The 12,618-nt window shown below is 41.0% G+C and overlaps 2 protein-coding genes across 2 annotated transcripts; both read right to left on the reverse strand.

Annotated features, from left to right (window-relative positions):
• Positions 1-75: 75 nt before the first annotated feature.
• On the reverse strand, positions 76-5,243 carry LOC136241070 (NLR family CARD domain-containing protein 3-like). The gene is made up of 6 exons (XM_066032245.1): positions 4,466-5,243; positions 2,994-4,410; positions 2,798-2,934; positions 790-1,169; positions 441-564; positions 76-386 (listed from the first exon to the last, which is right to left on the reverse strand). The coding sequence occupies exons 4-5, from the start codon at positions 1,111-1,113 to the stop codon at positions 475-477; spliced, it is 414 nt and encodes a 137-aa protein (XP_065888317.1). The 5' UTR covers positions 1,114-1,169; positions 2,798-2,934; positions 2,994-4,410; positions 4,466-5,243; the 3' UTR covers positions 76-386; positions 441-474.
• A 562-nt stretch (positions 5,244-5,805) lies between these two features.
• LOC136241311 (uncharacterized) lies at positions 5,806-11,198 on the reverse strand. The gene is made up of 10 exons (XM_066032506.1): positions 11,195-11,198; positions 10,399-11,111; positions 9,664-10,341; positions 9,443-9,476; positions 9,230-9,276; positions 8,617-9,188; positions 8,161-8,551; positions 7,625-8,113; positions 6,765-7,550; positions 5,806-6,669 (listed from the first exon to the last, which is right to left on the reverse strand). Exons 1-10 carry the CDS (start codon positions 11,196-11,198, stop codon positions 5,806-5,808), a joined length of 4,578 nt encoding a protein of 1,525 aa, XP_065888578.1.
• Between the last annotated feature and the right edge of the window lie 1,420 nt (positions 11,199-12,618).

Genomic DNA, 12,618 nt, shown 5'->3' on the forward strand with positions numbered 1-12,618 from the left:
AACAATGTCATTAGGAGCCTGAGGAGGTTTTGTGCACTTCTATATGCTAGCTGGCACCCAGTACAGAGAAACATATTTCCACTTATGAAACCACATCTAAAAGGATCGATAGCTATACATAGTTAGCATGACTCCAAGGTGGCCACAAAGACAGTATTATTATGACTACTGGAGCTCAAAAATCTCAACTAAAATGCACAAAGCCAAAGCAACATTCATTACTGACAGTACAGTATCATTAATGCATCCTAAACAAGCTATGTATGACTTTCTTTACAATTTTACAACAGTAATGCAATTGACAACACATTGTTGAAAGTCACAACATAATGTTTATGTATGAAATAGACTTTGGTTAGCAGTGTGATGTAGCTGTGTGTGGTGACCTACATAATTGAACAATCAATTTATTAAAGCTAATCAAATTAGTGACCACCCACCAATTGTGCCTATAATCCATTGCATACAGGTGTATTAGTTCTCTTCATCATCACTGCACAGATCAGAGTTATAATTCTCTTCATCATCACTGTACAGATCAGAGTTATAATCGATGCTATAGCACTACAGGAGGAACATAACATTGATGAAACATTCATGTACATGTATACTAGATAGTATGAAATGAAATAAGGATCCAAGTGATAAAAAGGTAATGAAATAAGATATACATGAATGAGGTAATTCTTTTAACTGCAGCATTTTGGTGGGTGCCCTACATTTTATGAGGAATCCCTACTTAGCAGTACATTGATAATACTCACTGTACAGTTAACAAGACACTAGTACCTGTTGATCAGTATTAACATTCCCGGCTGCCATCAACTTCTTAACCTCATCATCTTCCATGTACTTATTGTCAATCACTAGTTCTTGACACACTCCATTACCCACTGCTGACTCTAATAGTAGACGAGCTCCCTCCACAGTGATGGAGTTTAGTTGCACCCATAGAGTAATAAGGGTCTGATTGAGTGATAAAGCTGCTGCGAGTAATATAGCTCCAGTAACAGTAATGCCACATATTGACACATCGAGTTTCATGATCTTGCTTGTTTCAAGAGCTTCTGCAATGGCAGCAATGCCATCATCTCCAATTTCATTCCTTCCCATTACAAGCACTTGTAGAGTGCAATTAACTTTCAGTAGTTCACCAAGTAAACTAGCACCTGTCATCACAATTGGTGTTATTATATATAAAAGTCACTAGTGCTGCAAGCACTATAGCTGGCTTAAGACATGGCTTAGGTGTTTAAGATTATTTGACTACAATTTAACAGTGCTCAAAAGCTGCATCCTTTATAATGCCATGTTCTTATTAAAAGCTACATTTTCTGGTACAGAAATTTACCTGCAGTTTATACTAATGTAGTACCTACCAGTTACTGTAGCACACAAATACACAGGAAAACTACTTCCACATGCTATACTATATCTAACATAACAATATTGTCATAATTATTTGTAAGGAAAATCTGCATGCTTCTCCCTAATTACAGGGTACATACGTGCATGTTTTTTGTGCACTTATGTGGAAGCGCTGACATCAATTTCAAGCTAAATTGTATAATATAGGGTTGGTTGAAACTAACATTCTACAAATTACTGGTGTTTATTTGTGGTCAGCACAAAAGGGAGAAGGCTACTAGGCTGGAAGATAAAACTCCCGTTGGACTATAAATTCAAAATGAAAACACCAGATATGTAGCTATTCCAATAGAAGGTTCAGGAATTCTAATAGAGTAGCAAAAACAAAAACGTTATTAGCTACTCTAGTGCAACAAACCTTTAAGCACTTGAAGACACCCAAAGAGGGAGACTACAGGGGGTGTAACCATCAGCTACCTCTCAATCTGCATCTACATATCTTACAATTTGGCTATATACAAAATATCTATATAACTTCTGTGGTGTACTGTTTTAAATGCTACCTATATAGTTGTTATATTGAGAGACCAAGAGCTCATAAGTGCCACAAGTTATGGGCTCCTGCTGGGACTTGAAAGACAATGCCAGAATAGTATTTGATTAATGTATTGATTATTTTGTGTAGTTGATGATGTATTTTTGTATTAAATTCCTGTGCTGTATATTGCGTGTCCTTGTGTGGTGTGTGTTATATTGTATTGTAATTGTATGTATATACTTGTATGTATGCTCCTGTGTGGAAGAACAACTTGTAGCCGAATGCAAGAACATAAATAAAAATTAGTTAATCAAGATACATGGCCTAAGTGCAGACAGCCCTGTATTGGCTAAAAAATCATTCTGTTTTGTACCACTGGCAGTGGAACAGGCAAAGAGTAAGGGGGTCAAATTTCACAATGAAAGTGACACTGTAGTCTGAAGCATATACACATCCTTATAAGGGATCTAAGGAAATCCCACCACGAATGTTATTGGATTTAATAAGTTCTGAACTAGTAATTTTAGACTATATTTACTGTACTGTTACAAGTTGTTCAAGTATGACTGTTCTATTAGAGTGGATGGCCACTCTATAGTAGAGTATCTCAATATTAATTTTACACAAACATTGACCAATCATATTGGGAGAACTATAGCTACCTATCTCCCCCAAGGGTTAGAGCCCTTTAGAAGGTAAATTTCCTGCTGGTAGCATACTCCCCAGACCCCTCTAGATACAGATTATACATAACTCTTTTCCGCTTGCTGAAAAGTTGTATATGCATGCACGAGTCTTTTTCCTTCAACAACTTCCTCCACCTCTAGTAGTCAATAGGTGAATGAGCAAATACACTTTATACTGATTAACACAGCACACACAAAAGTATACCTTCACTGATATTCCACAGAACTCCACACTTAGTGTTGTCAACACGTCACTGTACTGGATTACTTCCGTTATTGGTTGTATCCCTTCATCTCCTAAAGGATTTGAACTGATGTCTAGTTTTCTTAATAAGGCACTACCTATAATGTGCATCGAAAAGCTAATTATGTGCACGTGCAGGTACAGTATAATGACTCACATTTCATTACCATTATTTCTATACTTTTTATTCCAGTCACTGTGAGGTCATTGTGACAAAGGCAAAGTTTTGATAGTAACTTTGGGTAACTGTCACTACAGCACTTTTCTAACATTGCTGCTCCACTGTCTCCAATGTGACATCCCTACATAAATAGTTTATATTCTGGATAACATGACGACATGTGGGAGATACTAAGGCAATCATAAGGTGTTGTCCAATAAGTGTAGTTCAAATTGATTTTAAAAGGAGGAAATGATTTTTTGCTCCAGCTGACTATCATAAACACATTTTGCTGCTATATATGTAATAACCGAATCATTGTCTTCATCAAATAGCTGAGACACAAATTCTAGTGCTTCAGGAGACACTAATCTTGTTAGGCCACACAATTAAAACAATAAACACATTGGGATAATAACCAAAGTATTCACTCAGTACATGTTGCTGTTCTTGGTCTGACAATGTTGACAGGTAAAACTGCACACAAAAACTCTTGAATGGTAAGGTGAGCAAAATTGTATGTAATAGTGTCAACAGGTATGTCATGAGTGGGTGTGGCTTTCAACAGATCATATCCGTCCCAGTCAACTGTCACCTCTATACCACACTGGATGAGATCCTCTGTTGTGAGGGTTAGTTTTGGATCTTTCCACATCTTTGACAAGCCGTCTTTTTTCTCTTTCCTATTACTGCACCAATCAAAACAGCCACAACAAGCCAACAAGCTCAAAGCAAAGACTGCATTTACTGTGTCATTAGGGATACCTTTCATTGTTCTATGCAATATCTCATTAGCTGCTGAGATTGTTACAGGTAAACTCAATGCTGACTTCCCAGTATTTTTCTTTATTTGTCTCTGGAGGATCATCACAATGAATAGCTGATACAATTCAGTTAGAGTTGATGGAATCTTCTTGTTCACTTGAAATATATCTACAATCATTACCAAATGGCAATGTGACAAAGACCACGAATATGTGGATAGTCATTGAGCTATAGTAAAAATCTTCAAATACTTGGGTATCTGCAAAAGACTTCTCTGCAAAAATTTTCATCTCATTATTATCAAAACCAATAATATTTATTCGGCACTTTGCATTAGTATCCTCACATGCATGAGGTCTTGATGTAATCAGTATTGTTGCTAGTTCCAGTAGTACATGTTCTCTATCAAAACTTCACCACTTCTTTGATGTTCCACTGAAATTTTATCAAGTCCTTCAAGAATTATCAAACACCCTTTGCCTGCTGACTTTTCTATGTGCTCATAGTTATGCCTCCATCACTTCTTCAACTGATCTTCCTTGAGCTGATCTCAGTGAAATCAACAACACAACATCAAAATCTTCTGCTAAAAATCCATCCCTGGCCCACTTCACACAGATCTCATTGGCAAGGGTCGTCTTGCCTATACCTACACAACTCATATTACATATGCATCACTACTACTAATACTTTGTAATACTCACCTGGAGCTGCTATAGTATCAGTCGGGGACAAGGCTTGTTGAAGATGTCCTTTAGGTCACTAAATGGTTCCAAAATATTGTCTACTCCATCTTGTATTGTCGGCTTTTTCTCATCTCTGAGCAGTGGCGTAACTAGACTTGTACCGACATTTAGTATCTTAATTTGCCATTCTGATTTAATAAATGGGTATTGCATAGCCATTCATTGATTAAATATTAAAAAATGCCACAGTTAGATTTTTATAGTTATATTTACCAATTTCGTTGAGGAATTTGAGGTTTTTTTCTGGTGTTTTGGGTTTAATTAATTATATGTTTCCTAAATTTTTGTATAGAGTCGAGTGGTGCTTTAAAAAGAGAGGTGGTTTTTGTAATGGGGTGGCATGAGAAGAAGTGATGGATTTTTATTATAGGTCTCGATCGATTATTTGGTGAAATAGTCTTTTTCTACTACTCTATTGCTAATTCCATGGGCGTGACTTGATTGCTCACACTTGGGCCTGGTCCCGGGTAGGCCTGGGTTTAGTTATGCAACTATCTCTGAGGGCTAACCTCACATACTGGGTCACATTATGTTTTGGCCAGTCAGTTTCACAGGTGAGTGGTTTATGCATGTATCTGGCCTAGCTGTATTCTTTCAATTGCTACATCTAGTGGTGAAGTCTTCTTCTTAGTAGGAGATTCACTATTGAACTCACTTTAGGTTAAAAGGAGGCTTACAATACAGTAGTAAAATCCATGCACGCAACAATGAATCATACACGTACAGTAATTTCTTGTACCAGTAACATATGGATAATGCATTTTTTTACTGAAAATTTGGTGGTCTATTTCACAGACTTTATAGCCTTCATTATTAAAATTTAATTAGTCCCTAGTGGAAATAATAAAAATAATGAGGTATTTAGTAGAGCAGCATAGCACAAAAAGTGAACATTTTGTGCACTTTGTAAAACTTTCGAACATTAAATTGCTTTCCTTATGACTTTTGATATAGTGCTGTCCTTTTGTGACCTTTACAATCATTTTTTTACATTTGAAAATTCATCATTAATCTCCCTGAGGCATTATTTAATACAGTACTGATAAAACACAGTTTCAAATTAAAATGTGTTAATTAAAAAGAAGCAATTTATGACTTTATTTTGAAGTGAATATTGTAATGCTTGATTCAATAATTCATTAACAATCATTAATGGTCATAAAACAATCATACAACAATCACGACTTCACTTCTACGATCTCTATATTGTCAGTCTTTCTCTTGACACGAGGCCGCTTCCCGCACTTTCCGTGACTCTCTTCTCAGCTCTGTCCCGCTCCAGATACTACTATCATTAATCACCTTACAACTTCTCCCTTTTTCAAAGCTGAGCCTGGGTGAAGTTTTCCATGTTCCCTGAATCTAGCAGGTAACCTAACCTGGCGTCCGCTCCTAGTAATGGTAGTAGTAGAGAACTTGGGATGTGTTAAATCAGTGGTAGCAACTTCTGGTGAATCATCAACAGTTCCTTCCTGTTGTGTGGCTACTTTGGGATCCCTTCTCCTCACTTGTCTTCTCTTGTTAAGCTTGCCTGAGTGTCCAACCCAAGGGGTTGCCTCAGCCATCTCTTGTCTACACTTGGACAGTTGTTGTCGTGAAACATTCATCTCTTCAGCATTATCATCACTCTTTAACACAACAACTGCATTGGTTGACGTCAGTGACTTGATCTGAAATGGTCCCTTGTAGACTCGCTCCAAGCGAAACCTCGGCTCCACTTTCAACATCACAAAGTCTCCTACCTGTAGCTCTACATCTTTGACACCTCTGTCATAATGCTGTTTCTGTGCCCTTTGTGCAGATTGGATGTTCTTCCTTGCCAGCTCTCGAGCATACTTCAGTTCCTTAGCCAGCTCCTTCCTGAATTCAGTCTCTATCACGGGGTACTTAACTTGGGGCACACTAAAACTCAATGTACTTGGTAGATTTGGGTCTCTCCTATTAACCAGATAGAATGGGGTTTCAACCGACGACGAATGTGGCATTGTGCGGTATGCAAACAACACGGGACCAAGCTTCTTGTCCCAATCCTTGCCACTCTTACTCACTAGCTTCTGCAGCATCTGTTTTAATGTCCTGTTGAACCGTTCGACTAGGCCGTCAGTCTGAGGGTGACCTCCTGACGTAGGCAATTGTTCTATGCTGATCAACTGTGCTGTCTCCTGTAGTAAATTGGATAGAAATTCAGCTGCTCTATCATGGATTATCTGCCTTGGCACTCCATGTTTCCAAATCAGATCTAATAGGCACTGGCTACAGTCTCAGCCTTCCTATTTGCCACTGCATACACCTCAGGCCACTTACTCAAATAGTCTTGAAAGACTAGAGCATACCTGTTCCCAGAAGAGCTGAGGTCAAGTTCCACAAAATCCATGCCGACACATTCAAAGACACCCCCCACTGGAATGCTCACTAGTGGTGGTTTCCCCTTGAACCCCTGTCCTTTAACAGACGCACACACTAACATGAAGCACACTTCTTGTGTACTTGAGCCATCCCAATAAAAATACTGACTCACCCTTTGCTTCATCTTCTTGGCAGCAAAATGTCCAGCAAAACATGAGTCGTGGTGCTCATCAAGAATCCTCTTTCTCAGATGGTTGGGGACTACTAAACGGTGTCTCCCTGGCATGTCTGTACCCTCATAATACAGGATGTTATCAACCACATAGTATCCCTTTTTGCCTTGAACCAACACTCGTTGAGCTTCACTAGAATCCTCAGGCAGCGTTCCATCCCTCAGGTAGTCAATTAACTTGGCCAAAACAGGGTCTTGTCTCTGTTCTTGTTGTATCTGTTCCATACCTGATCTATTATTGTCTGTCACATATAACACTACATTGTCTTGTCCAGTTGTCTGTTGATCAGTCAGCTGTCCTCCTGGTATTGGGGCTCTAGATAGGGCATCAGCAGCAGCATTAACTGTACCCAGCTTGTGCTCCAGTCTCATCTTTGGTAAGAATCTAGCTAACCTTAGATACCATCGTGCAAGTAAACCCTTGGTTTGACTCTTCAAATGCACTAGGAATGCACTGACCAATGACTGGTGATCAGTGTACACGGTAAACTCATTGCCAAGCAAGTACACCTCAAAATGTTCCACAGAGTAAACCACACGGCCACCTCTAGTTGTGTAGGTGCATACTTAGCTTCCGCTGGGTTAGTCTGCCTACTGGCATACGCCATAGGATGCCTCCAGCCTTGATCATCCAACTGTTCCAACACAGCACCAAAACCCAATAAGCTGGCATCAGTCCATACATAAAAAGGCTTCGACAAATCAGGTGGATGCAACACAGGTGCTGTTGCTAACCTCTCCTTGAGCTCCTGAAAAGCTCTCTCACAGCCATCACTCCAATTGAACTGTACTGTTCCTCCAGTAGCTGGGTCCTTCCTAGTCAAGGCAGTAAGTGGTCTAGCCACAGCTGCTAGATTGGGCACATGCCTCCTATAAAAATTCACAAGCCCCAGGAAACCCTTCACATCCTTACAACACTGGGGAGTAGGGAAGTTCTTCACAGCTTGGACCTTCTTATCATTAGGACTCACTCCACTGGCTGACAATGTGTGTCCCAGGTACTCCACCTTCTCTTGTGCAAAGGCACACTTATAGGTTTAAGTCTCAGCCCAGCCTCCTCTAGTCTCGTCAGTACCTTCTCCACGTGTTCTAGGTGCTCCTGGAAAGATCTGGACACAATTAACAGATCATCTAAATACACAAACACAAAGTTCCATATGTTACCACTGAAGAGTTGGTTCATCAGATGTTGAAACGTCGCAGGAGCATTGGTTAGTCCGAATGGCATCCTCTGATACTGGTACAAACCCATGTGACAAGTAAATGCCGTCTTACTCTTGGAATCAGGATCCATCCTTATCTGATGATATCCCTTCATCAAATCTAGAGTAGTGAACCACTGGCCCTTCTGCCTGCCCACTGTGTCGATCAAGTCATCAATTCGGGGAATAGGGTAACAATCCGGAATGGTGTCCTTGTTGATACCTCTGTAGTCAACACAAACACGGAGACTACCATCTTTCTTTCTTACCAATACTAATCCCGATGCATATGGGCTTGTGGATTGCTCAATACAACCTGTCGCCTTTACTCTGTCTCTAACTCTGCACGTAAAGCATATGGCAACCTACAAGGGGCTGTTCTGAAGGGAACTACTTCCTTCATCTCTATCTTATGTTGTACAAGATCTGTTTCTCCAAGTTCACCATCAGACATTGCGAACACCTGGTGTTTCGTCAATAGAAGCTGCAACAAGGTCTCTTTCTCATCTATTGAGCAAGCATCTCCTACCAATAACTGGGAACGCAGTTCTGTCTGGCGATGTTCCATTTGTGATGTACACATTCTCACAACTGTGTCAGGTACTGGTGCCTCTTCCCACACAGGGTCGGCTTGATCCACAGGGCTCACTTCCTCAATGGTACCTACAACTGTACCCTCACCAATTACTACTGTACTACTGTTCCAATTAGTCACCATCACTCGTGGCTTAGCTTCTTCTTGCTGCCACAACTGTTCGATGAAATCACATCCAAACTGTGCCATAGTGCACTCACTTGGTGACACAAGACCAACAGAGATTGACTCTTGGCTAGGTTGTACTTGAACACACACTGCCTTGGTCTGCCAGGGGCCCAGGCGGAGCTCTCTTCCAAGGGTAACCTGTAGTACACTAGCTCTACTTACTATGTGCTGTGACTCACCATTATCATATTGTGGGTGTACTTCCATTCCATTGACATGGATGACTCTAAAACCAAGACCCAACATAGCATTGGTGCCTAGGATCAAGAGTTCATAATATTTGTATGGGGGTGAGTGTCTAACTGGAGTGCATTCAGCAAACACACTGCTGCAAGTAACACCTCAGGCTTCTCTTAGAAGAAAGGCTTGATCATATCAACACCAATCATTACCTATCAACAGTTCTTTGTCATCAGTAGAATCAGGCTAGAGGTGTACATATGATCAAAAGTGAATTTGTAGCGGTGTGTTTGTACAGGCGATACTGGCAGTTAGACACTCTCCCCCATACAAATATTATGAACTCTTGCTAGGAATAAACCACAATTGCGTAGCTCCCTTTCCAAATAGGTTTCTCAGATGCCAACACATGACATGGTACCTCCTTACAAACCCCAGTCTCCTCCACTTTAACTTGTAGAGAAACCAAACCAATAGTTCCTAGAGCAATACCAGCAGCACCCACTGGCTGTGTGCCCATCTCAAGGTTCCTTTTGTGGCTCTCCTCTAGTGACCAATCATTGGCTTCCCTTATTGCTGGCAGTAGCTCTTTCCTCACTAAAGAAACTTGAGCCCCATGGTCCAAAAACCCTCTCGTTTTCACTCCATCTACAACAAGGTCTACTTTATAAGTTGGCCCTCTCTGGTTACAGGACTGTTCTGGGGTGGCCTCAGCAATGCTTTCTCCGGCTGTCACTGTGCGGATCCATGGGTCTTCATGCACTTCACTACTCTCCTCTGGTGTTTCCTGACTAAGCTGCCCTTCTGAACTGTGCTGTTCCTTCTCTACAGGTTCTCTTTCTCTGGGTTCCTCTATTGTCATTCTGTGGGCTCCTTTCTTCTTTCCATGAGGACAGAATTTGGCTAGATGGCCCTTCTCCTGACAATTAAAACACTTCACATGCTTTAAACTCATTTCACTCCCTTGTCTGGCCTTGGTTGCTGGCTCTTTGGTTTGGTCCTTCTGAGTTGCACTGGTCTTCCCCACTGAAAATTTGCTTAGCCTGTACTCAGGGATCACTCTTCTTTGTTGGCTGGTAGCTTCTCTCTCCTTGCTACGGCGGTCTCTCTCCTGCACAGTGGCCTCTACTTTAAGTAACTTGTGCAAGAGTTCCTAAACCAACCCCACAGTTATTTCCTTAATTTCCTTCTGCAGTTCTAGGGGTGCCTTGTTCCACAATATGGACTCCAAGACCTCATCAGTGAGCTTGGTGGGCGCCATTCTCTGATAATCTCGCATGGCATCAAGTAAACCCTGGGCTGACCCAAATTGAGAATACTGTAATTCATGGCACCTCTGATATGCCGTACGTGGGTCTAAGTGTACTCCGTATTGGCCACAATACACTTCTACAATTCTGCTCCAGGATTTCTTGTCTTCTGATGTCAATGTCCTCTGCCAAGTTGATTTGGCGGGGCCAGCCAGAAACCATGCGAACCACCTTGCTTGCAGCTGATCATTCCAGCCACAGTCTGTTGTTGCTTCTTTAAAGTCTTCCACCCATACCTCAAAATCATTGTCACCAGTTCTAACACTGAACTTCTCAAGGCGTGTGCACAGTGCTCGAAAACCAGGGGGGTGGGGATCTAGGTACCTCCTACTATGCTGTGATGGTGGGTGACTAGTGGTTTCGTTTGTGTCTGAAGTGCTCTCATTGTCTGAGGACTCACTGGACTCTGATGCTTCAATTCCTCCAACATCTGGCTGCACCACTGGAGTCGTAACAGTCAACCTCTCTACCTCCTCACGGAGTCTGGTTACTTCCCGATCAAGAGCAGCACACCGTGCACCCAACAACTGCTTATCACTACGCAGTTCATTAACCAACGAGTCACGTTCCGCTAATTAACGCGCGCTGGCCAGCCGCTCGTCATTCGCATGTGCACATTCAACCTCATATCGTAGCAATTTCTTTGCTACTGACCCATCTCTTCGACATGCGGAGCACACATACATAATTGCTTTAGTACGACAACTAACCAAGGGCGTAGGCAGGGGGGTTCGGACATAGATAATTACATTAATTATCTATGGTTCGGACGAACCCCCTTTCAGAGGCAGATTATTTTTAAATTAAAAATCACACCAAATCTTACAGCCCTGGAGTTCTCTGGTAGCTACTTGCCCACTGGTGCTCCTCTGTACTACTCTTGAGGGCCACATTACATTAATGCTGAACCATTGCAAAGGCTAGTCAAAAAAAACCGGAATCGAAACGAAACGAAATCAGCCTACACTCTAGTAGAGGACAATCACTATATTATGCACAGTTACACTATAATATATGCACGCAGTACCTGTTTATGCATCAAGCAAGACTCCAGTGGCAGATTTCTCTGCACGGCGCTTATCGATTAGATAGAGATATTAAACGCCTGCTCCTATCCGAGGGTCTGGGGACTATACAATAGAAAGGTTCTGTGCTTGGGTAGGTGAGCCGTTGATTGTCCCTTAACCACTTTCATAAGAAGCGTGCCATAATAGCCACAGATGGATCCCTATGGCTTCAGACTCGTCAACCCACTGCTTTTTCAATTCAATTATTAGTTTTATAGTCCAACGTTACAGGTGTACATAGTTGTACAACAATAAAAGTGAGTTTGTATACAATTGCACTAAAGGTAATCTGGTGGTAAGTACCAGATCCCATAACGTAAATTAAGTACTTATCATTACTTATATAATTACAATTAGCTGCTAAATGTATCAAAGTTAGGTGGCTTGGGATGTTTGGAGCAGATGCTACAAGGACATGTAAAATGGAAACTATGCTGGTTATCTGGATCGAAGTTTCTTATAAAATGCTGCCATAGGATTTTAGTTAGTTGAAATTTAATGGTAACAAAGGGTTGAGTTAGGTCAATTACTGGTAAGCTGTTGAAGGTTCGAGGAAGTCTGTTGAAGTAGAAGTTTCTTTGTTGATTAGATGATGTAAAAACATGTTCAAGTTTGTTGCTGGAAGAAGGCCTAGTAGAATGATGACAGAATTTGATGAAGGTCTGGATGTTGAAATGATCAGATGGATTTTGAATTGATTTTATGAAAAACAGAATGTCACACTGGTCATAAATAAACATTAATGGTAGTAGGTTGAGCTTGATAAGGCGAGTTTTATAATCAGAAACATAATCGTTGAGGATGTATTTGGTAGCTCGGCGCTGTATTCTTTCAAGAGCAGAGATATCTTGGATAAGGTAGGGATGCCACAATGGGGAACAATACAGGAGCTGAGACCTTACTAGTGCTATGTACAGAGTTCTTTTAGTTGTAGTGTTAATAGAATGGCTGAATGTACGTCTAAGCAATCCTAGGGTTCGATAAGCTTTGGATGAAATGTGGTGATAGTGG

This window comes from Dysidea avara, chromosome 12 (assembly GCF_963678975.1).
Source record: "Dysidea avara chromosome 12, odDysAvar1.4, whole genome shotgun sequence".
In the NCBI taxonomy this organism is placed as follows: Eukaryota; Metazoa; Porifera; class Demospongiae; order Dictyoceratida; family Dysideidae; genus Dysidea; species Dysidea avara.